The sequence below is a fragment of the Protopterus annectens genome, chromosome 13.part0 (assembly GCF_019279795.1).
Source record: "Protopterus annectens isolate FY-2018-M chromosome 13.part0, PAN1.0, whole genome shotgun sequence".
In the NCBI taxonomy this organism is placed as follows: domain Eukaryota; kingdom Metazoa; phylum Chordata; order Ceratodontiformes; family Protopteridae; genus Protopterus; species Protopterus annectens.
The window spans coordinates 962254435-962281415 of record NC_056747.1 but is presented as its reverse complement, the minus strand read 5'-3'; the positions used below and the strand labels follow the sequence as shown (position 1 = coordinate 962281415).

At 39.4% G+C, this 26981-nt stretch overlaps 1 protein-coding gene across 1 annotated transcript in view; it reads right to left on the bottom strand.

Annotated features, from left to right (window-relative positions):
* KCNH4 (potassium voltage-gated channel subfamily H member 4) overlaps nt 1–26981 on the bottom strand; it is a 1657012-nt gene that overhangs the window by 680771 nt on the left and 949260 nt on the right. Inside the window, exon 7 of the mRNA XM_044054725.1 lies at nt 11882–12089. Within this exon, the coding sequence (XP_043910660.1) occupies nt 11882–12089 (208 nt within the window). The remainder of the gene's footprint in view (nt 1–11881; nt 12090–26981) is intronic.

Here is a 26981-nt window from a genome sequence, read left to right as displayed (position 1 = left end):
AGTGAGTTAGGGTTTGGGTTAGGGATAGTGCATATGTAGGTTTTAAAGGTGATCCATATATATATATATATATATATATATATATATATATATATATATATATATATGCGTCTAGGACATATATTCAACTTCACTAAATACTGAACGGCTAAATCACGCTCACTAATGCACAAAGTCATGAAATCACGAAAACGCAAATAACCGAATCTAGGAAAACACCGAAAATACAATAATGGCAGAAAGTGCAGAAAAACCCAGTGGCAACAAATAACATAAACATTACTTAATCCCAGCTCAAATTAACATCTGTTCTTGTCACAGAATCCCCGTATTAACGAAATTAACTTCATTTAAATCTTCAATAACTGAGCTATAGCTTTAATGAATTGCAAGCTTGTGTATTCTTCTTTGTTTTCCATTATGATTTCAAAATGTTCCTCTCTTCGTATTTGCTTCCTCGTCTTCGGGGCAGGAGGACAACCAGACAACATCTACAGCGAACCTCATCAACTCTGTCTTGCTCACGACATATACTCTGTAGAATGCTGAGAACATCAAAGAAGTGCTTCCCTGCTATACAGCGTAGCCTCCTGTGCCACGCTTCAATTGCATTCTGCGTTCTGGGCAAATTCAACTCATTCAACACAGATATATTCCAGAAACTCACTGGAAAAAGAGGTGGAAATCTCATTTCTGTTGACATCCTAGTTCTCAGAACTCTAGGTTTACCCAACAAGTACCATTCCATAAAGTATTTAAGTAACAGCTTTCCTTCTACAGGGAACTCTTCCTTTAATAAGTTAAAAGTTTCCAAAACTTTCTCCTCTGGAAGAAACGCCAATGCAACTAGATGTTTAACGTTATGCTGAAAGTGAATATCTGAGCTATAACGTGATGAGAGCCTTATATTTTGCACTTTTCTCCAAACATTTCTACCAAAGCGGAAAAAACACCCCTTACACAGCACACCATTTACATTCCGATGCACACTTTGTATAGCTGCAGGCTCAAAAATCACACAATATAAATGATGCACTTAGTTCATAGGTTCATAGGTTCATAGGTTGGTACTAGGCTATCAGCCCTAGGGCCTATACAAGCTTAGCCATAACAATTCCCTGGCTATTTCTTCCCACATTATTTACTTTCCTAGACCCCTGTCTAGCAGGACAGCTGACGTGATCCCTGGGGTGAATTTCCTTTCTCTCATCCAATCGTCAAGGTTCCTCTTGAAGAGGTCCAAAGAGGCACTCTGCTTGACATGTATGGGCAATCTATTCCAGAGTCTGGGGAGTCTCTGGGTCAGGAACCTATCCCTCCAGCATGTTTTGTTTATTGTGATGACAAGGTTTAGATCCCTGGAGCGTGTAGCTCTGAGGGATTGGGATTTCTTTAAGTGTAGCATGTCCAACAGCTCTGGGTTTGACATGGCCTTGTATGTTAAGCAGAGATCGCCTCTGAGTAGATGATATGTGACAGAGTATAGCTGGAGTTTTTTAAGGTGGTCAGCGTAGGGCATCTGCTTTAGGCCTGTGATTCTTTTAGTGAGGTATTTCTGAGGCCTTTCCAGTTGTTGCAGATGTCTTGAGAGGTAACAGGTTAAACTCAGACAATAGCTCAAATATGCCTTTCCACATAAGATTGTACGCTCAATGAGACTTTTTATTCATAATACAGTAAAGGAGTGGTACACTTTTACTGTACCCACCATATCTGACAACAGAATGTATGGTATACAATTGTCTACACTCTGGGCCCCTTTGAAAATAAGTACCATCCATTAACAACATGTTTGCAGAACTCAGATCTTTCAAGTTGGGTTTCGTACTAAACAGCACAACAGTAGTTTGCTTAACAGCATCCGATAACTCTTTCTTTATAAATATGCCATCTTTCAAACGGAAACCATCCACTTTGATATCAGTTAAGCTGACGTTTCTACAATCTAAGCCACTCCTACTCTTTGAGCGAACACGCTTAACCATAGATCTTTGGCTGGGTAAATAAGATGTACACTCCAATGAACTAGAAGCTACAGTGTCGTCAACCACAACACACGTAGATTCTCTAGACAGAGAAGCTCTTTGCTTAAGCTCACTTCTAACCTGATACATCTCAACTTCACCGGGTTCACCAGAATGATAATGGTCTACACTCTTAACTAATTCCTCACCAGAGGTAACTGCAATTGTTACTGCTCTACCCTTGCATTTGTCAGTTACCTTATATTTACAGCTCCAGTACTTTCGGGTTTTTGTCTTCTTTTCCAGTTGATATATATATAGCCATCTATAAGTAATATTTATCCACCTTTCTGTGACTTTACAGTGTTGTAAATCTGTCCTAATACTCCAGGTACAAGTCTGCAGATTTCCAACATTGTAGCAGTACGTTAGTACTATGAGTAAACCTGTGTGTTCCATTTAAAGGGAGACTAAAGGTCTCAATTGATATCAAGTGCTGTTCAGTTAAATTAAATTCAATCAATTGACTTTTTGTGATTGTATGACTTCGTGCATTAGTGAGTGTGTTTTAGCCATTCGGTATTTAGTGAAGTCGAGTATATGTCCTAGACCCATATATAATATAAATATATATATATATATATATATATATATATATATATATATATATATATCTATATATATATATATATATATATATATATATATATATATATATACATATATATATATACATATATATATATATATATATATATATATATATATATATATATATATACACATATACATATATGGGATCACTACTATATCCCGAATGTTCAAACTACCGACGCCCAAAATCGCAAGACGGAAGTACCGAAATAGCAAAATACCTTAACTACTAAATCCCGAAGCTCACAATCTCAAAATACAGAGAGTATCAGTGTGCTTTGAAGTAGCATATAAAACGTCTACATATGCTGTACGGCAATAAACGAGGAAAAAATGTCTGACAACAGCTATAGTGCACCCGGAGATATTGGCAAATTGTATAGTCGAGTACAGTCTCAGCAAAGTAAAGATGTATTAGTTATTGACGGTTATGTGTACCATCTAGAAAGGAAAAGGTATCCCCGGCGTTACTGGTGCTGTAAGTTTAAACGGAGTGAAAGCTGCAAAGGGAGAACAGTAACATTATCATTATCCGAGGGTGAGCAATTGTTAAAGAGGATGCCTCATAATCACTCTGGAGAACCGTTTGAGGTTGAAAAATATAAAGTATGCGGTACACTGAAGGCGAATGCGTGTATCTCTAGAGATGCACTTTGCATGCTACTGGAAGATGCTATGGCATCAACATCTTTACAGTGTGTTGCAAGTCTACCTAATAAAAAAGCGCTATTACAACAGATTAGAAGAGTGAGAAGTAAAAATAGCAATGAAATGTGCATCTCTAATTTAACATTAGAAGCTCTTGATATCACCATGTTCCCCTTTCAGAGTGGTACATTTATTGAAAAGCGCATGGTAGATGAACCATCTTGTAATACTGCAGTGGTGTTTAGCACTATAAATAATCTACAGGATTTGAGTGTAGCTACTATATGGTTAATGGATGGAACGTATTTCTCTAAAGGTGTGCTCTGCCGACAACTGTACAGTATTCATGGCATAGTCAAGTATGCTGGCTATAGTAAGTGTGTGCCGTTATTGTTTTGTTTAATGTTGAAAAAGTCACTAAGGGCATACAATATGATGTGGCACTGTGTATTATACTTGTTGTCAGTACATGACTTCCCATTAACGCTACAGTTTATCCTTTGTGATTTTGAAGTGGCTGCTTTAAAAAGCATTAGCTTAAACTTTGCAAATATTACATCGAAGAGTTGCTTGTTCCACTTCGGACGTAATGTTTGGAGGAAAGTGCAGCAGCTTGGACTGGGCTCACTTTATAATTCAAACCATTCATTTCAATTGGCGGTGAAATGTTTAGTTGGGCTAGCATTCCTTCCTGAAAGAGACGTCATACCTTCATTTACTGTCTTAAAGGAGATATTTCCAACAGAGGGAAAGGACATTGTACGTTATTTTTCTGATTGGTACGTGTTTGGTAAACTTAGAAAGTTTGCTACTCGATCTCCTAGTGTAACACGTTTTCCACCTCTATTTCCTATAAAAATTTGGAATGAGTATGAGCTAAATAGGCTATTCCTTCCACGTATGCAGAACTCGGTGGAAGCAGGGCATCGCCGATTAAAATGCTTGATTGGTAGTAAGACAACTGATTTGTCGGTATTGATGAGTGCTTTGGCGAAAGAACAAAACCGTGTGGATGGATTGCGAGAACGTTTGTTAACAGGCTGTCCTTGCTCTCCTAAACGTAGAAAGTTGGTTCTGCAGCATAGCCAATTTCAGCATGTTTTGGATAATCAAAACAGTTACTCACCTATAGAATTCGTCAGAGCTATACCTCGTTTATTAAAGATGTGAGAAATCTATTATGTCATACCTTGATACACTGGTTGATGTTTAAGTTTACATGGGTTCACTTTTGTTTGTTCGTGGTTATTGGCTACAGTGAGTGTTACGAACTTGTACAAGGGATTTGTGTGGATTTGATTTCTAGAGATATTCACATTTCTGGAGAGGTGTTATGTAGCATTCCGTGTGCTATTCATCTGGTTCGAGGTCTTTGTTTTCAATTTCAAGTATTTCACTGAGTGTGTTTCACTATTGCTGTTGTCACACTGATTTAATTCGGTATTTTGGGCTTTCGTGATTGTGAGCTTTGGGATTCAGTAGTGATCCTATATATATATATATATATATATATATATATATATATATATATATATATATATATCTACATATTTTTTTTGCAGGGGAAGAACCTATTTTTTCATATATAGAAAAAAAGAGTAGGTGGGAAGGTAGTAATGGAAGGCTGAGAATGGTATGGAGGGAAAAATGCACAATATGCAGACTCAGACAGGGGTGGTAGGCACACACAAAAGGTGGGGGAGGACAGTGGATAGATACATACATACAGAATGTAGTCAAGTGGAGATGTGGAATTTTAGGGAAAACACAAGAGTGGAGAAAGAGTAGGGTCCATCCAGTCACAACTGGATACCAGGCCATCCTAGAGGGCAACACTCTCAGCCATAACTGACCCAAGTGGCTGATGTTATAAACAGGTTACTTCTGACAGTGTGATAGACAGATCCTTCTAGTCACATAACTTCATAAGCCACAGTAGGAGGCCCTAATCACTGCTGAGGCAGGAATCCAGTCACTGCACAACTTAGTAACACCTCATCCACAACAGATGGTGACAGACCAGGACAGACCGATCTGGACCACTCTCAGAAGGGGAGCCTTTGCTCTGTGTACTGAATAGCAATTTAGACACACCCAGAAAGGAAAGCAGCCTCCTCCTACTGACAAGCAGTCCTAATGGCCATGGAGGACCTTGTGCCAGAAGCTTCAGTAGGTATGGACTGAAGTAAACATTGCCTTACCTACTCCTGTTCCTGAACTAGATCTGTCAAAGGATGACTTGATGAGACAAATGTTTTTATATATCTATATCTATCTCTATCTATATATATAAATGCAACTGTAGATGTACTGTGAACTGGAACTGATGTCATACACATCCTGCTGCTGACAGAGTCACTCTCAGATTCTGTATCATCTAGCCTTACTGTCACTCCTCCACAGCTGAAAAAAACAAAGGAAGCTCTCCTAAGTACGCATGTAAATAGTAGGACTGCTAAAAATAATCTTACAGCACATATCTGGCTATCTTTTCCTAACCTCTGCCTCCCCACTATTGAAGCGGGGCAGGATAGTGTTACCTCTGGTTATTTTAGTGAAACTGGCACAGCTCACTAGAAAGGCTGATACCAGCTGCATCACTCACCATCCTGGCAAGCTCATGCCATGACACATTCATCTGCAAGGGTGCATAAAATTACCCTAGCAGCCTCTCCTGAAACTCCTGCGCAGGAAGAAAAAGAAAATTTTTCTCCTTGGCACACCAGGTTGGTGTCTTGCATTCCAAAGCACCTGAAGTAGCCATGGGCACTCACTGAGGTTCACTAGAGAAGCAAAATGGTAGCTTCATGTGTGTGGGTGCACAGTTGTAGATCACATGTTGCTCTGTATAATTATGCTACTGTATTTCCTTAGCAATGCACGGGTGGTGGGGTTAGGGAATGAATGCACACATGTAGTACATGACAGCATGGTGGTCACATGCTCTGTGGTCACTGTGACATAAAACAGCTACCATACCTCTCAACTGTACTGAATTCCTCAGTATTTACCAGTTTTGATGGCAAAATAATAGGGTACCATGAATTCCCAAGTGGCCCCTTCAATTCCAGATTTTTTTCATTTTTTTTTCATTTTATTTACAAGTTTAAAGTTATTGCTGACATCACCATGCATCGCCAGTATATTCCACAACATCATCAATGTGCAGAAGTGTGTATGATGATATCAGTAGCCTCGTAAGGCAGACTGCTGGTCGTACTCAGTCAGAGTACTACTGTTTGGAACTTAGTTTGTAAATTAATAGCAGCAACAGCGAGCAGAGTTGTGTGCACACATTAGTATAACAACACTACAATTTAAGTTCTGCAGATTCTGCCCAGCCCCCACCCATGTCCACACTGCAAGAAGCAGGATGATAAAATTTACTTTCTCTGGTGGCTTGAGCTCGACTTCCAGGTAAGTAAAAAAGAATGAAAAAACAACATGCATGTATGCCTGCCTAATAGAAACTGCAGCAAATACTTATAGGTAGAGCTCTCAGCCACTCGAAAACTATATTCGAACAGAACTCATGGTATGCAGATAAATCTTACATGACCAAGGGGTGTTTAGTGTGTACAAACTGTGCTCACTGGCACTTGGCAAGGATTAGTACAGCCTCGGATAGCTCTTGGTACCACTGAACTCCAGTGAATGAAAAGTTTTGGGTAAACTGTTAGTGTTTCAGATGCTTGCACAGTTTTTAGTTATCTTGTTGACTGCAGGTTGACTGCAAAGTCCCTATTTAGTTGTATCAAGCATGTAGACTGTCTTTAATTGCATTTAAAGAGAACAAAGCAGTTACCAGGGAAGAGCAAACCTTATTTTTGACCAAGACATGACAAACTTCATTGTTTCATTTTAGTTTGCATCCTTGGTGATGCCTTTTCTTTTCAGTGTGTATGCTAGGTTTAACAAGTCAAGTCCCTGTTTGCTTATATGCAGTGCATTACAGAAATGTTCTGGGACATTTGTTTTGGCCTTTGAAGTTCCTTAATATAGCTGTGCTCATAGCTGAAGAACTTATCCAGAAGAAGCTGTTACTTGTACAATCTCTTTTGCACAATACAGACTAGCTCACCCAAACCCTTGTACGCAACAGTCACAGTGCCTATACCTAGTAACTTGATCCGATTTTCCAGCACTTGTGTCTGCAGGGACTGGCTCAGTTGTGAGAAATAATTTGTACTGAAAACCAGAGGGACTTGAGTAAACTGTGCATTCTGTTTGCAAACAGTGAACTGTTCGTTTGAAAACCAGTATTAAAGTTTGTCAGAAAGCAGTGTTTTAAATGATGAAACTGTCTGCTCTCAGTGCTTAGACTGTTTCCCTCCTGGAAGGACTGTTTTTGTTCTTATTTACTTTCATCTTTTTATTTCTGTCCTGGTAATTAAACTTGAGCTTTAAAATCTACAGAAATGGAATTTAGACCAGGCTAGTTTTCACAACATGCTAGATCTCTCTCTCTCTCTCTCTCTCTCTATATATATATATATATATATATATATATATCATAGGATCATAGGATCATATGAGGTTACTAGGTTATTGGCCCTGAGGCCCTTATAAGCCTAGAAAAGAGTTTAGCCCATGTTTAGACAATCAGCACCCAATGCCCCTGTCCAGCAGGGACATGGGTGGAATTCCAGGGGTATATTTTCTGTTTCCCATCCAGTTATCCAGGTTGCACTTAAAAAGGAGTAAAGAGGTACTCTGCTTGATGTGGACAGGAAGTCTATTCCATAGATGAGGGAGTCTCTGGGACACAAATCTGTCCCGCCAACAAGTCTTGTTGATGTCACAGACCAGGTTGAGACCGCACGTGCAGGTTATTCGACTGGAGCTTGACTTGCGGATATGCAGCAGTCCCTTCAAGGTGGGGTCCATGATCACCTTATATGCCAGGCAGAGGTTACCTCTGAGGAGTCTGTATGAAACTGAGTAGAGGGATAGGGATTTTAGCCTATCTGTATATGGTAGATGTTTGAGGCCATGGATTCTCCTGCTGAGGAACCTTTGTGGTCTCTCCAGCTACTGCATGTGCTTTGCAAGGTACATGCCAAAAGGTGTTGTACTCATTAATGGGCCTTATAAAGGAAGACTATAGGGATGTTATGACCTCCTTGTCCCTGGATGAGATATCTTTACCTATGAGGTGGGCCATGTGGAAGGCTTTCCGTACCACGGAAGCAACATGGTGGTCAAATGTCAGGTTGCTATCAACCTGGGTGCTCAAATTCCTCACGACTGATTGAGTGCTTAGGACATCGTTATTAATGTGATAATTTGTGGGGATGTCACTTTCCCCAAAGGGGATGATGATGAATTTTTTTTGGTATTCAGCTTGAGGCCATGTTTCTGGCACCAGTCATTTGTCTGAGTGAGACCCTCTTGGAGGATATCTACATCACTAAGGAAATTGATGACAGCACCCAGCTTGCAGTCATCTCCAAACTTGGTCAGCCATAGCCCAGTGGTTTTGTCCTGCACCTCAGAAAAGTATATCCCAAATAACAGAGGCCACAAGACCGAACCCTGGGGTACGCCGCTTGTTATGGGTCTATTGCTTGAGGTGGCTTCCCCTATTTTGACTATGTGGATTCTATCAATGAGTCAGTTTGCTATCCATCTGGTAACATATGGATTGATGCCTAGTTGAGAGAGTTTATCTATTATGCCCGAGTGGGGAATAGTGTCAAAGGCTTTGGCCAGGTCAAGGTAGGTGATGTGCACCATTTTCCCTCATCCATGGCTTTGGTGACTGTCTCAAAGAAGTCAACCAAATTTAGTAGACATGACTTCCCCTTGACAAAGCCAAACTCTGTGGGATCAAGTCTTTGGAGGTTGCTAATGTCCTTGTTAATGAGGTCCATGATAATCTGTTCCATGCCCTTGCAGATCAGGCTAGTTAGGCTGATTGGTCTATAATTTCCTGGATCAGTGGATGCTCCACCTTTGTGCAAAGAGATGACAGTGGCTGTCCTCCACTCAGCTGGGATGAAGCCAGTACTCAGGCTTTGGTTGAATAGGGTGCCTAATAGTACTGCAAGTTCCTGCATGAGTTCACGTAGGATGCAGCCTGGAATGTGATTGGGTCCCATGGAGGCTGTATTTTTTGCCTTTGAGAGAGCAGTGATGACCTGTTCCCTAGATATAAGGAGAAGGGTCAGGTACTGGGGATGTCCTGATTTACTGATGGGGGGGACTGAGGGGTAAATTTTCACTGAATCTGTCAGCCAGCAAGTTTGCTATATCTGCAGCATTTGTATATGTGGTGTCCTTGACCACCAGTTCTGGGCATATCTGTTTGTTTTACATATTTATTTATTGCAGATGTCCACCAGACAGGTTTACTCTTCCTTGCAGAGGGTAATTTAGTCCTGTTGGGTATTCCTGACTCCATGCATCTATATAAATGCTCATATAGTGCTTTGGTGTAGTTTTGGATATTGGTGACAGTTCCTACAGAGGGGCAGGGGGCTTTGGAGAAGTTTTTTTTTTGTTTGATCCTAGCTAGAGGGGGGTTGGGGGAGATGGTAACTTTGAAAGTGACTGCTTTATGGTTGGATCTTACCAGGGAGGATGATACTGTAGGGATGCTGCAGTGTTACTCATGTTGGTTAATACCATGTCCAAGAGATTATCACCTCTTGTTGGGGTATCAACTAGGTGTTCCAAGGTGTTTGCATTGACAAAATTGAGTGTTCTGGCACGAGTAGTTCTTCCAGTCTATGTTTAGGTAGTTAAAGTCACCCAGAATCAGGATAAAGGGTTGAATCTTGACAAATATGAACAGGTCCAGATAGGTGGACTGGGCATCTTGAGTCAGATGGGGCTGGTAGCTGGCTATGATTTGAATAGGGGTCTTGTCAATGGTTAACTGTACCTGGAGTGTCCCCTGTGCATCATACTGTTTGACCAGCCTGGAGGTGTGTATGTCTTTAATATATATTGAAACTCCACCGCCTTTAGCTTTACTGCCCACAGTTCGGGGTCTGAATGTATGACAGGATGAGTAACCGGGTAAGGCTGGGGTGCTGTCCGCAGCTTTGAACGAGGTTTCTGTGACTGTGCAGATGTCAGCATCTTCTACTGGTTAAGAATACTTGCAATGTGTGCAGTTTCATGTTTAGACTCATTGCATTTAGCAGCATGAGAAAATCCTCAAATAGTGAAAATTCAATGAAGATTGGAGGAAAATGGTCCAGTTGCTAGAGTTGGATCATGGTAAATGGGGCCCTAGGCAGGGTAATGGATCAGTATCCCCCCCACATCTACATGATGTGGGAGTAAAACCCACAGCCTTCTGAATCCAAAGTATTTTATTTGTTGTGCTACTAACGTCACCCAAAATCCCTAACACAAACAGTAATGACCATCTGCTAATCACAACAGTTGCATATTGAAAACATACTTAGCATGAGCAGCAGTAAAATTCTCTTCTCTTGAATCTCACAATTCTTTGGAAATGGACTGAAGCTCACAATTCATTGAAAATGGACTGAAACTCATAACCTGGTAGTTGGTGTAGAAGATTCAGGCTCTTGCCTCCTGTAACTAAGGTAAAGGATTTCAATTTCAGCCTGGTTACATTAACTGACCAGCTTTGGCGAGGGCATTTCACAAATACAAACACACAAGCACACACACACAGGCACCTTACCAGCTGTGCTTCTGATAACATTCTGTGGAAGAAGTAGAAAAGACACTGATACAAGTAAAAGTACCTTACTTTACTGATTGTGCTTGCAATAAGATTCTGCTGAAGAAGCAGGAATGGTTGCGTGTTTAAGTTCTGAGTGGATGAAAAATAGAAGCAAGAAACAGCAGGTGTGTGCATCGATGCAAGCAACAGTAGGTGTGTGACTGCACAAAGAGATGTAAACACTGAACACAGAGAGTGTTTTTAAAGATGAACACTCTTAAAGAAAAAAGTTTTTAATTTTAAATTAAAAAGTAAATATTGTGACAGTCCCCAGGCCAGTGGGTCCCTCTGGGGCTCAGGCTGAATCCAGCTTTGCCAGTTGCTAAAAGCAGTATCATAGTTCAGAAGCACACAGGTTAATACTCTAATTACTATGTCACCTTGAACACACGTGATATTATTCACTTCATTTTTTTTTTAACTAGGCAGTAACAAAGATATCTGTTTCTAGATGTCACCTGAGAGGGTACAACACACAATGTTAAAGTAGAAAGAAAATAAAATAAAGCAAATATGAAAAAAAAATGACAATAGATAACAATTGCATTGCAATACACAGAATAAACTAAATGGTAAAAATAGCAGCAAATAATACAGCACCAGTGATTATTAATTATAGCTTTGTTCAGGAAGCGTGTTTTCACAGGGTTCTGCTGTAGGATACGTATCTGTAAAGATGAATTATCGCAAATAAACAGGTATTCCCATCAAATGCCTGCAGACTAGATCTGACAGCTTAAACAGTCCAGCAAGGTCCTCTCTGGAAATAGTTAGAAGCTGTGTTTACTAACTAAGGTAAATCTCAGCAAGGTCATCCACAGATGATAAGAAAAATGCATTTGAATTTAGGCCTGGAAAATTGCTCTCAGATGATTAATGTTTGGGAAAAACATGCTTGGCTTCAGCTTACCGATATCCCATGTTAGTGGGTCATTGCTTTCCATTTCCTTTCGGCCAATGACATACCAGATACAAGCCATCCAATGAGCTAGCAGAGCAAACATTGACATAAGCAGTGTAAGAACCATAGCACTGTACTGTGAGTATCTATCAAGCTTCTGCAGCAAACGTAGGAGCCTTAAGAGACGAACTGTCTTCAGCAAGTGGACCAGGGAAGTCTAGAAATAAAAACACAACAAAACAAAAAAAAGATAATTCTTAAATAAAGAGTCCGGCAAAATTTGTAGATGTTTCTATGACTCAGCTAATAGTGAATTCATTTCTAGAAATAAATCTTGTGGGCATGAGGTCTAGTCTCATGCCTGGTGCCTACAGTTCACTGTCATGCAAGAAGAATAAAAGGAGACTTTACTTGTGAAGGTAATTTTAATCTCCTGGTTTTGGCTGTTATCTCTGCCTCCTGAATCAAGCCTCTTTGGGAACTAATGGATCAACCAAGTCATTAAAGAAATATTCAGCTGAATGCAATACATGGAATCACATCTATGCATTCACACACACACACACACACACACACACACACACACACACACACACACACACACACACACACACACACACATACACACACGCACACCACACACACACACACACACACACACACACACACACACACACAATTTGCAGAGTGTGTGTGTGTGTGTGTGTGTGTGTGTGTGTGTGTGTGTGTGTGTGTGTGTGTGTGTGTGTGTGTGTGTGTGTGTGTATCTAAGCCCATATATATCTGTTCTCCACTAGGAACAGATGGGCTGTGCCCCTATTCTCCTTACAGTGAGTTATTCTAGGTTCAGTGCCACGCTCTCAGTAGCCAAAACTATGCATTTTCACATATACTGCCAACAGACTGTCACTCCCTTTACCTGTCCATTTATACAACACCAAGTCCCAACCCAGAAAAATAAACTATTGACTTTTAGAGTGACACGATGTCCAAGATAACACCAATGTGGCTGTCTTGAACAATCTCAGTGTGTATGTTTTATTTCTACATTTTGACTGGGTATAACTTCAGTTTCTGTTACTTTAGTCGCTTTATGGTTGTTTAATTGACTGGAGAGCACTGTAAACAGATCTCTTGCTTGACCTGCCTTGGCATTAGCAGTACTCTTCACCTGCATTTACTGCTACTTTGTTACACTGTTGAATTGTTCCAGACGATTTAGCTGTTGTAATGCTGGAGCTTAGCTACTTGAAGATAACTACTGCTGCTGTTACTGATTATTTCTGGTACGGACTTTGAGTCAGCAGATTGAGAACAGATGATTAGTCTAAACTGTCAGTGGGCTGATAACATTAGAGTTTCTGGTTATCCCAAACTGTCACATTGCTCAGTGGACTTTAGCTGACAGCTTTTGCCGCCATTTTGTTTTACCTACTTACAGAGATGCTTTGAAATTCTTGCTAGTATTGATGGCCATACACAACATATTTTATCACTGAGCATTACATTTATACATGAAACTTTGGCTTCTCATTTGTTTTTATGTTATAGTTAAAACCTTGGTATTTTGATTTAACCTAGCCATTTAACATATTATTTAAATAGGCTTCATTAAGTTTGATTATACTTGGGTGCACTTACCTGGGGTAAAGTTAACAAATACTATAATATTTATGATAATATTTTTACATGTTAATATCCATGCACTTTGCTTGAATTTTGAAATACAGTCTGAAATAAAAACTGAAGATGAAGTTGTACCCTTTATTACTAGCTGCTGACCAAAAACAAACAAATGAGCATGGTTACAGCATTGCACCCGTACAACTTGTGGGTACATCTGGAAATGTGGACGTAAAACTGTAAGCTTGCTAACTGCATTTCATATCTACTGTGCTTCAAACTTCACCAAGTGTGATACCTGAAAATGTGTGAAGTACAGACAAAGCCTTCTTCCAGCAACTCTTTTTCTATATATACATGTGAGTGTGTGGGGGAGAGTTAGGGGTGTATACATGTGTACATACTCTGCATAGTGTGTGTGCATGTATATATAATATAAAATTAGCATCAAAAAAAGCTATCTCTATGTATGTGAATATATATATATATATATATATATATATATATACACATACATATGCAAGTACATCTATAGATAAACTACGTATGTGTGAAAAAATACACAACATTAATAGACCTATATATTGCATATTTATATAGTACTTATGTGTGAACAATTATATGAATACACTGTGTGTGTGCATGTGTATTATATGGAATACATGCATTTAGTCAATGTCTTCAACACCGAACGTTACTTTTTCTGAACCTACATGTCGAATTTCACATTTGCGAATGGTCGGAATGTTGAGAATAACACCAAATTCAACATTTCCAACCGCTCAACCACCAAAACAAGCACTACCATGGGTCAAGAAGGGAGGGGTATTTGCCTGGCTGGCATTCAGTGTTCATGGATTTGGTGTTTGACAATTTGACATTGTGTAAACTTGGGTCACTGCCTTCGACATTTAGTACGTCAGCCTACTAATGTTCGATTAAATGCATGTATTCCATATTTTATATACATATATATATATATATATATATATATATATTTGCGCTTGTCAATAGATCGATCATGATCTACTGACGGGCATTAGAGAGATTGCCCAGCTGTGGAAGTAAGAAGTGAGGGAGTATCAGAATGCATATACGGCAGGTTACACCAGAAGCCTTTGGGATGAGCGTGTAAGTGCAAATGTAGTACCTTTAGTGCAGAGTAAAGCTTAAGGAAGGTAACAGGTGTTGTAATATACTAGGGCCTGGTACATGTAGAGTGTGTGGGTGCATGTGTATTTGTGTCTGTGTGTGTGTGTGTGTGTGTGTGTGTGTGTGTGTGTGTGTGTGTGTGCCATTTTAGTGATACTGTTAAAGAATGGATGATGTTCTGTGGGTGTGTATCCAGACAGCTTAATTGTCATGAGCCTAATAAATTTAAGAGGCATCTTTTTTGCATCAAGGCCCAAACAGTCATGCTAAGAAGCATAAATAGCTACACACCGTGCAGAAGACAGAGAATATCACCACTAAGACTGTCAGACCTATGTGTCATCAGTCTTCAGCAACTGCCCAGAAGGATGACAATGACAAATTCACACTTGGGGCAGGGAAGGACACAGACATAACATTGGAGAACATGGCAGCTTGTTCCCAGACAAGTCAAGTCAGCGCAGTAAATCCTGATTGGGAATCACTCTCAGGGATACTGACTTCTGCTAGAGTTTATTGGTCTTGCAGTAGGACTGAGTTAATAAGAACATTCTATCATTTCTAGCAATGCCCATAAATCACAGCATGAAGTCCCAGGTGTCAAAGGGTAACACAACCAAAAACGTGCTTGGCATAAGAAAATATCCTGCTTTTTTTTTTCTTCCTTTCAAATCTTGACCCTAGATTTGCAATGAGACACTACATTTGAGGTAACAACAGATAAGAGGTTTGTTGGTTGTCTTCTCTACCTGTGTCAAGAGTGAGAACAATCTCTGAGAGTGTCTCATCCTCCTTTAGAATGGCCAGACGGAACTGTTGTGGATGCACAATTAATTTTGCAGGCCTCAGTGTAAATTACTTTTTAAAAAAACAGAAAGAATATAGTGCACTGAGGAGGTTTTATGTAAAGATGTACAAATGGATTTGTGCATCAGAAATGGGACATGGGGGTATTACCTGTAGTAAATGTGTGACTGAAACCCAGGGTAGTTCAAACAATTTTCATGTGTATTTGGCAAAAAGGTCATCATTGACAACCACCAAGCATTTATTCTTCTAGCACATTGCAATATTTCTTTTTAAATATGGTGTGTTATCTGCCTGGCTCTGTGGTTATAGAGAGATGCAATTTGAAATAAGAGCTGAATCCTGAGAAATAGGAGTAAATGTGTATGCCCAATAAGTAAATGTTACTGCAGAAGGCCACCAGACACAGAGTAAGTTTAACAGTATAATTTCCTGTAACTAGACATCTTCAGAAATAGGATAATAAAACATGTACACCATGTAAATACAAAACCTAAGTCATTTAGTAACCAAAGCATCTGGGGATAGCTTTTGAAATCATTTAATGACTAAAAATATCACTTTCTGTCAGAAAATTTGTTCTCAACATAACTTATGTTGTATAAAAATTCTGCCAATATTACATCGAAACATAATTGCCTCCATTGCAATGCACTTTCTTTGCAGATAGTATTGACTGTTAAAAGTGAAAAAAAAGCTCATTAAAACCAGTTCCATCAAAGTACATACCGTCTTAATGTCACATGTAGAGGATTCAGTAACTTGCAACCGGTAGCTTCTTAGCATCTCAGCTAGGGATAAAGCCTTGACTATAACTCAGGTAACCCAAGTAACTGCTCAGGTACTGCAAGAGCTGGTGAGTGCAGTGAGACTGACCATCTTATCTTGGCTGGCTTATCCTGAGTGGGGGGGGGGGGGGTTCTTTTTCGTCTGATATTTCAATGCAAGTGGAGGATTACAAGATGGTTTGGTGTCCCAAGCCACTGACAATATGGCTCAGGCGGCTGCGAGCATTCACATGTTGGAGATCAGCACAGGATATCCCATTGTGATGCAGTGCTCACAGCAGCCACTAGGGGTGGGATTGCAGAAAAATAAAAATGCCCTAGTCACTCAAGGAAGCAAGGGCTTTGGTAGTATAGGCCAGGAGGGGAGGTGGGCCTGGAGTACTGGCAGCAGCAGGGGCTCAGGAATGTAGGGGATCACTGGTAATAGTGATCCTCCCTGTTGGTTCATTGGGCTGCTAGTCCTGATGGCCTACTGAAGGGCTGGTACCACAGATAGGAATGATGGTCCTTGGATAACCACAGCACTAGCAACCCTCATGGTTGCTTGGATGACAGCCCTTCTGGATGAATGTCACAACTATGCTAGGAATACCCAGTATGGGGAATAAATGGGTACAAGTCCGAAAATGGGAGGATTGACAGCTGTCAGGCATGGAGGAAAAAACATCACCTAGGAAACTTTTCACATATCTCCATGTTATTGCTAGTGCCACAGAATACTGCCATCAATTTAGTAATCCCCAAAAAGGGTGTATTAGGATTAATGCAGTCTTTTTCTTAAGGGAGATTAGATACAAATATGGCATTAGACCATAAAGACATTTGTATATTTATGTCAACATATACAGAGCTCTAAACTTCCCTGCTAATGCACAGGCATGGGGGCATAAGTTATCTAATCCCTGGGAAGAATGGTGCATAACATTTCAGAGGGGAGCTAAATGCATGTCATGTTTTTCACTCAAGTACAAATGTTTCTTTTAGAGACACATAAATGAAGAATATTATGAGTGTGAAGGTTGACTGAAATTCTACTGCCAGGGTTCTTTTATGCTGCAAGTGAATGATCAACTGAATACATTCATTTGTACTGATGTTGTGAAGCTGGCAGTCAACAGCTTCTCTTTGGGGCTTCCTTACACCTAACTAATGTCTCAGTTATGCTTTTTGTTCACATTTTTCTAAATGTTTGCAGTTACAGGTATTTTGTTTACAATACTGCATACATTTTTCTCTAAGATACTGAAGAACATATAAATTCTGGGAGAATACATGATTTGTGATAGTAATTGATGAAGGTAGTAGATTCTTGTAATTGCTACCTGCGTTTTGGGAGTGAGTACAGAGGAATTTACTTGCAAGGGCAGGAGGAAGAGTTAAGAGTAAAATCTTTGCAGGAGAAATTCAGAAGTCTGGCAGTTTATTGGTTAGGATAGAGTCAAGTGCTAATAGTCCACATGGATTGCCCAAGGCATTCTGTTAGATGTCAGGTTGGGAATACAACTCCAGGAAATGTGCAGGAAGGGTTATACCCACAGCATACTGGTATGGAGTGAGAGGCACTTTTTAACAGGAAACATAGAGAGGGTATATTCATCCTATAAGGAGAAAGTGGATTTTTTTAAATCAATTAAGAGAGAATTGTAAGGTTGCTTGTAAATTTAGTGTGAACTACATTAATTTCAACTACACTTGTCTTCAAGTGGTTCAAACGGTATCATTTTGGATGACGAGAAGAATACAGTTTGGAAAAAAAAGCTTTATATGAGGAAATGTGCCAGTTTTAATAAATATAAGGAGACAGGGACCTGGATAGATATTTGGATGAATATACCCAAGGATTCAGCCAAACAGGTCAGCAAAAAGGACTGTATTTTAATCTAAGAACATGTAAATGTAATTTCTGGTAGAAAAAAAACTAACAGAAATGCTATATCTGGTTATGCATCATTCATTATGGACATAACCAGTGATAGTCATGGAGTCAACCAACGTTACTGGATGTGGGACTTGTACAAATGTAAGGGGAATGAAAGGATAATCACGTTGCAAGATTGTGGTTCTGACAATAAGCTGGACAAGGACTGATCAGTGGTGGCTGCTGACTTCAAATCAAAGGGGGGCTGCAGGAGACAGCTGAATGGTTGGGGTCAATGGGAATGGGTATGGACAACTAAAAAGGGGAGGGGCTATGATCAAAACCACAAAAACTGTAACTTTAATTAAATATGCTGCCCTGCCAAACCATCATTATGAGAGTCCAATCAAGACAAAATGAAGTGCAGAAGAAAAAAAATATTTCAATCCATTGGCTGTATGACAGCTTACTTAATATCTAGATGAAAACAAAAAGGATGTGAGGCATGAAAAAATAAATTACTTTTTAAATACATTACTGGAATGCCAGTCAAAATCAAGTATAAGAAAAACAAGCAGCACTTAACTCAAATCAATTCTCCTTGCACTCCAGTTCTAATTATAATTTACATTCAGCTTTATTAAAGTACCAAGTAACATGCTGAAAGTAGCAATCTCTGTGATACCTCCACTTGCAAAAATGTTTCTTATCCAAAAAAGACCTGCTGCCTGACAACAACTATCTACTTCTTTCATGGGGAAAACATGATCGAAGTAAAAAATGAAAAGCAAACAAGAAACAAGCTCAACATATATTGCTTAAAGGATTACTGCACAGGATATGGACCACACATGATAGATTGGCATTCTGTTTAGTTTGCAGGTAAAGCCTGTAATGAGATTAACATAATGCAATCCTGTCCTTCATTACAAATACTGTCATATGCATTTCAATAACCAAGGCTTATACGTTGTCTAGTTATGTAAGTATTCTCTGCATGGCAGCAACAGAAAGGCTTTAAATGTTGGCAATACTGCTTACTAAAACTTACTTGCATCTTACAATATCAGACAAGCTTACCTGATGGTCATTAAAGCACTGCTACTTAAACACAGAGCAAAAGGCACTTTCTGAATAATAATAAGCATAAATCAACAGTATAAAAATATGACAGAAACCAGAACATTCTGCAAAATCAATGACAGATGAAAAGCCACTGTAGTACTTGTGTTTACTTTGGATGGGGTGGGGGGGGGATTGTCTGCACATTTACACTGCATAACTGCTCCTTGCCTTGCTTGGACACACCCAGAGTCACTACATGGGGGAGTGGGGTGCAACAAGTTTGTCACAATTTGAAATGTCTCTGGCTGACTGCGATGGCCCTGACACATTTGTCATAACTCTCAACCTCAGAGCAAGAAATCTGGACAAAGCCACCATTCATAGAAGTGGGACAAAGGCCCAAAAATAAGGACAATTTTTAAATATTGCTCTTATAAACTTAGAAATATAACAGAATAGTAGGTCTTGCACTATTATGAATTTTCTGAAGGGTATGAAATCTGAAACTGAAATGTCTGTCATTATTTTCTAACTTCAGTCTTTAATGATTTGCCACTAATTTGCCAAAAAACACAATTTTATGAAAAATGGACCAAAACTGTGATGCAAAAATATAAAATAGCCACACAATACAGCTGGGAACCTGTCAAAGAAGGGACACTTTTTAATATTAGCACTGCTAACTTGAGCAGCTGACAAAATAAAAGACTCTACATGCATTTCTGAAATAAAAGTAATCTATAACTGATTATTACAGTTATTTATTAATTGTAAACCCTCCATGTTTTCTTCCAAAATTGCCATTTTGCAGCAGGATTATTAGGGGAAGAGCAACATTTTGAGCCAAAATCAGGGACAGTTGAGAGGTTTGGATATGCCTAATTCTATAAAGCAATTTATTTGCATGTACCTCTCAACCTGTTAATGCAGGAAATCCAGACAAGGCCAAATATATTGGGGGAACATACAAACACTACTAAAATTGCTCTTGTATAAACTTAAGACAGTTGATAGAATAACAGGTCTTGCTTTAGCATGCATTTTTCTGAAGGTTATGACATCTGAAACTCAATGTCTGTCATTTAGTGACTTCATTCCTAAATGATTTGCCAGAAAACCACACATTTTATGAGGAACAAACCAAAAATAAGAAGCAAATATCTATTCATTCTGCAAAAATCTGGACAGCTGAGAGGTATAGTTCAACCGGGGCTGTCTGAGTTTGCTGCTCTTCCCCTCTCAAAATCATGGTCGAATGGAGCCTCCCCCCCTGCAGCCATTCCAATGTCCCATTTCTTGGTTATTTTGCCCCATTTACAATAAACACTGTAATTTGCATACTGCTTTACTTCTGCGATGATTTGGATTTCATTTGAAAGTTTTATTTTGTATTTTTACAGCACAAACCCCAATAGATACCTGCTAAACAAAGCAATGCAGTCTCACAATGAAAACAGACTTAGCATTAAAACTTCTCTGCCCTTGAAACTCACATGCATTGAAACAGCACTGAAACCCACATTCAAAGAAAATACATTTTGCCAGTGGCAGATAAAGATTAACTTTGGTCTGTTTTCAAATCATAGGCCCCTTTTGGGCTGTTTTCAAATCATAGGCCCCTTGAAAACGAAACATACACATGCTCTTTGATACACCTTCCCAATTGTATTAAATTGTATTCCTTGTACAATATAGTACAGTTGTTAGAGGCCATTTTAAATTTATTGTTTTGAAAATTTTTCCAGTAAACAATGAAACAAAATGCATGCACCAATGACAAAACTGCCCAATTCAGAACATTTCCATCAAAAGTCTACTCAACCTTCTACAGTCCACCAGTATCAGTAAATATGCACAATCTCTGAAGTAGTTCATAGGTTCATAGGTTCATAGGTTCATACTAGGCTATCTGCCCTAGGGCATTTATAAGCCTAGCCAGACTGTGTTTGGCTTTCGCCACCCATTTTAAAATAATTTTGCTATGCCCTTTTTCAAGGTTAGTATACTGTGCCTCTGTCTAACAGTGACACAGAAGTGATACCCGGGGTAAACCTACGATCTCCCATCCACTCATCAAGATTCCTCTTGAAGAGAGAAAATGAGGGACTCTGCCTAACCTAGACTGGGATTTTATTCCAGAGTGAAGGGAGCCTCTGGGTTATGAATCTGTCCCTCCAGCATGTCCTATTTATTTCAGTGCTGAGGTTCAAGTCTCTGGAGCACGTAGCTCGATGGGATTTGGATTTTCTGAGGTGCAGCATGTCCATTAATTCCGGGTTGGACATGGCTTTATACATCAGGTACAGATCGCCTCTGAGCAGGTGGTATGCCACTGAGTAGAGCTGGAGTTTCTTTAACCGGGCAGCATATGGCATCTGTTTGAGCCCTTTGATCCTCTTGGTGAGGTACTTTTGGGGTCTTTCCAGTTGCTGCAGGTGTCTGGTAAGTACATCCCAAAAGAGGCATTGTACTCAATTATGGGCCTGATGAGGGATGAGTAAAGAGGCACGATGACCTCCCCTGATCTAGATGTGAATCCCTTCATGATTAGGTGGGCTATATAAAATGTTTTTCTAACCACTTTGGCCACATGGTTGTCAAATGAGAGATTGCTATCAACTTGGGTCCCCAGGTCCCTAATTACTTCTTCTGTACTTAATGGATTACCACCTATGTGGTAATTTGTGGGCACTTTGTTTTTGCCAAAGGGGATGACTATACACTTTTTGGCGTTTAGCTTGAGGCCATGGCTCTGGCACCAGTTGTCTGTTTCTATGAGGCCCTTTTGGAGGATGCTTGTTTCGGCTGGAGTGTTGATTATGGTGCCCAGTTTGCAAAAGTTAGTAAAAGTCATCTAAATAATTCTACATTAAAGAAATCTGTAACAATCAAGAGGTTGCTGCTAGCAAACAACTTTATATGTCATTGTTTATTCATCTACAAATAAGTGCCTGTTGCCCTTGAGGAATAAATTGCCTATGTTGCATGCATTAAAAAAAATGATAAGCTAGTAATATCACAATAGGGAATGTATGGCAAACTGATAACATGTTTATAGTTACTACTCTAGGTATCTTCACCAAAAAGGACTGTAGCATCCACCCCCTTTACAACACAGTACACTATCAGCAATGCATCGATCTACTGTGGGTGTAGAACCCACAGCCTTCTGCATCAAAAGTGAGCACATTACCTGTTGTGCTATTAACAATGCAAGCAGACTTGGAATAAGCAGCACTAAAGTTTTATTCCCCTGCAGCTCTCAGTTCCTTGTAAAATCTACTCGACATGCAGTTGTATCTCTGAACTTTGCAGCACAAGAAATCTGGAAAAAGCCAAAATTTATTGGGGGGGGGGGACAAAAGCCAAAAAAAAACAGTCACACATTTTAAACATTGCTTGTATAATGTTGGAAAGTTGCTAGAATAAAATGCTGTGTTACCACCATACATTTCATTGTCAACTCTTTAACCCAGGAGACCCTGTGCAAAACAGAGAAACATACCACTATGCCAATCAGCTGTTTTGTGAAAGAGAGGAAGACAAACTTAAATGGCTACCATTTAGTGAATTCAGTTCTCACCATAGCTGTCAACCTCTTAGCACAAAACACATGAACAAAGCCAATAATGGGGGAATACAGCCCCCAAACATATTCAGTGAATTCAGTTCTCACCATAGCTCTCAACCTCTTAGCAAAAAACATGTGGACAAAGCCAGTAATGGGGGGAATACAGCCCCCAAACATTCAGTGAATTCAGTTCTCACCATAGATAGCTCTCAACCTTAGCACAAAATACCTGGACGAAGCCAATAATGGGGGAATACAGTCCCAAAAATAGGGACTAATTTAAAATATCCATGTTATAAACTTAGACAACTGCTAGAATAAAAGGTTTTGTGTTATCATGTACTTTCTGAAGAATATGAAGTCTAAAATTCAAATGCCTGCTATTTTTAAACATTTAACCAGGAAACTAGTCTTACTTGGAACAAAAGACAATTTTCAGCAAAGCAGGGAGAAACTCCAGACACATATTTGTAAGATGGGAGGACATGCAGACTCCACACAGAAGGCACCCCAGCCAAAAATCAAGCCAGAGAACCTGTAGCTGTTAGGCAGCAATGCTACCAGTGCACCACTGCACTACAGACTTTGCAAGGAAAAATGAAGATAGAGAAACCACAGAGTTTATGAGGAACAGAACAGATACGAGGCAAAAATCTGCATTTTTTTTTTTTACAAATGGTGGTGGGTAGGGAATTCAGGTCCTTGCCACCTGCATCCAAGATACAGGGTTCAAGCCTGAGTATCTCTACCCACCACCATGTGTTCTCTCTAGCCACCAGTATATAGCAACTGGGACATTATACACACACAAGAAAATTAAACATTTGGAGAACTTGTATAAATGTACCGTGCAATTTGCTGTATGAATATAAGTTATTAAATATCATGTTCATATATTACATTTTTGATGATTTATTCTGTCCTACACTCTATTTAATATCTATCATCCTCCCAACTAGAAACTGTCAGATAACAAATGTAAATCACTAACTAACGAGTAAGTCTTCTGTAAGTCTGTGTTCCATGCAAAGGTACGTTATCTTTTCCTGTTCTTCTTCTCATTGCATTAGCTATAGAGAAGAGAATGTGTGATGGTAAAAGATTTTTGTATATCTCATGTTTTCGTTGAATTACTATGCCTGTCCTGAGTTTTGTGTTAAATGAAAGAGTATTTATTTGGGCGGATATTTATGCAATAAAAATCTAAATAAATGGCAAGGAATATATTTTCCTGTCAATGGGAATCTCTATCTACTTCTGAAATAACAAAGTAAATTTATATAGTGAAAAGAACTTACATTCATTATACCTAAGCTGTTTTACAATACAACTAGAGGTAGCCCAAAACACACACACACACACACACACACACACACACACACACACACACACACACACACACACACACACACACACACACAGTTTCACAAAGCAGTAATGTATCCAGCGACCACAAAGCAGTAATGTATCCAGCGATCGTTTCCACACCTACCTGCTGTAAAAAATGTGTCCAGCCATTTCACAAAGCAGCAGTACAATCCAAGTCATGAACGAAGCCTCCAGTCCAGCAGCACAATCCAAGTCAGGAATGCAGCCCGCGCAGCAGTGAAATCCCTGTGAGAGCTCACCTCTCAGTCCTCATTGGTTCTGCCCGCAGCTGAAGCAGTCCGGAGCTCCTCTGTTCTGTGCGGTCATCACCGCACAGATTCCTGGGTATCTCACTGCATAGATTCCTGGGTATCTCTTCTTCTGTATCCAGACTGCTGACAAAGGCAGTCTGAGTTCCCAATGTGTCAGCGCATATGCGGAGGAGTCGGGACTCATGATTTTTTTGTTTGTTTTCTTATTTCACAGTTTTTTCTTTTGGTTTTTCTAGGTGGGGGGGCTGCAGTCCTGCAGTCCTATAGCATGAGCCGCCCCTGGGACTGATTGAGCCCTATACTGGGGAGGGGGTTGGATTAAGCCAACCATGTGAGTTGAAATTGTGGCCGAAGAAGGAAGAAACAGGAAAAAGAGTCACAATGTTATAACGGAAATGGAAAACAGGCTTGTCTATCTGCAGAAGGTACTCCTTTTACTTAGCTGGAGACTCAGATTAAGGAAATGAAATGTGTTTAGATGGATATTAAAGTCTTTGAGTATATCTCAAGCTGAATCAGAGGCATTGTAGAGAGGTGCTAGGTGATGGATTAATGGAGAAAATCATACAAAATATAGCACACACAGGTTAAAGACAAAAAAAGAAATAAATAAAAGTAATTTGTCAATATCTGAGAAGTAAATATCAACAAAATATGTGAGGAGCAGGGGATAAGGGGAAAAATGTAGAAAACATTATACTAGTCTATATGATACCTTATATCATTTGGAGTTAAGGCATTTAAGGTGGGGAGAAGACATTAGATCCCCAGCACAAGAGGGGTGACTGGCTCATCCATTTAAGGAATCAACAAATATAAAAATAAAAAAAAATAATCATCAGTCTTGTAAAGCTACAGGACCAAATGGATTTCCACCTGAACCTGATGAATGGGGAAGATTCCCAGTAATGAAAGCAAAAGGTTGTATGTACATTGAGACAGTTATGGTTGTGTTGTCTCCTCCATGAAAACCTGTCTTGTAATTCATTATGTCAATTTGAAATTATTACCAGTGTAAGACAATACTTTGCTGTTGTGTAGTTATAAATTTCAGTAAAATAACATAACCCCCCCGCCCAAAAAAAAAATAAAAAGCTAAGTAAGTAGAGTGGAAAGTAAAGCAATTGTTAAGCTGGTTGCATGTTACTTGCTGCTTAGTAGCACTGAACCAGTGAATGCATTGTTGAGTCAGAATTGTTTCAGGACTGATGTTTTTAATTGCTTCAGTAAGAAAGTGGTTATGCATTTGTCTGAAGACAATGTTTGTGAGAAGTGTGGCTGGTTAATTTGCTGAACAAAATAATGTCAGGGCTAGACATCTCCAAAATGGGTTTGCATTTGGAATTTTCTAGTCAGCAAACAGGTTTTGCTGGAGCTTAAATGTAATCAGCTCACGTTTAGGTATGACAATTGGCCAGAATGGTAACTGTGGTGCACACAAGCTGGAAATGCCTAATGGTAACTGGTTCTGAACTGGTAACTGTGGGATGGTTTAAGTAAATAGGCTTAAATGATTACCAGAAATTAGGTATATTCATCTTAATATCAGAGTTAGCATGTGGCATTTTTTGAGATCAAAGCCTACATTTTTCATGGGTTTTTACAAATATCTGATAGGAAGGTAACAGAAAAGTCAGAAACAAAGTAGAAATCCAAATATTTAACATATGGGACTTGTTTAATGCGTCTACCCTAACTAACTCAAAGCTTTAAAAGTAAGGCTGTGCAAGCTGCTTTTATTTTCACTAAAAAACACTACCTTAGGATCATAGGATCATAGGAAGACGAAAGTTACTAGGCTATTGGCCCTGAGGCCCTTACAAGCCAGGAATTCAGCCCATGTTCTGACAAGTCAGCACCCAATGCCCCTGTCCAGCAGGGACACAGGTGGAATCCCAGGGTGCATTTTCTGTTAGTAGTGGACTTGGAAAGGCTATTTTGAGTTAGATGTTGGATTTGCCAACAAAGAGGAAGATGTGTGCATGCATATCCTGTTTATATTACCTTGTCCTGTGCTGCTGTGCTCAATTTTTGCATGTATTAAAACAGAATTTGAGTTAGCATGAATCATTCAAGTGCTCAGTATTCTGTATCATATGTCTCAGATAAAAGCTTGACCCTTTTCACCCTTTGAATTGTTTTTGTAAAGTAGCTTGTGAAGCAATAATTGGGAAGCATAATTCATTAACTAAGAGTGAGATATGAGTTACTAGTGGCTTCTATTTATTAAGAGATAGTGGACTATGATGTAACAGGGTTTGGAAAAAGGCAGAGCTAAATAAGAATGCATGCACACATACATGCACACACACACACTACCTCTCAAGCTCTTAGTGCAAGAATTCTGCACAAAGCCAAACGTAATGGGAGGATAAAGGTCCTAAAACAGAGACAATTTTTAAATACTGCTCTTACAAACTTTGAAAGTTGACAGGCACTAGCATGTGTTTTTCTGAGAGTATGAAGTCTGAAACTTAAATGTGTTTAGAGACTTCATTTCACAATGATTTGCCAGAAAAGGACAATTTTGTGAGGTATGGATCAAAATATGCATCACAATTCTGGACATTCTGCAAAAAATCTGGACAGTTAACAGGTACAACAC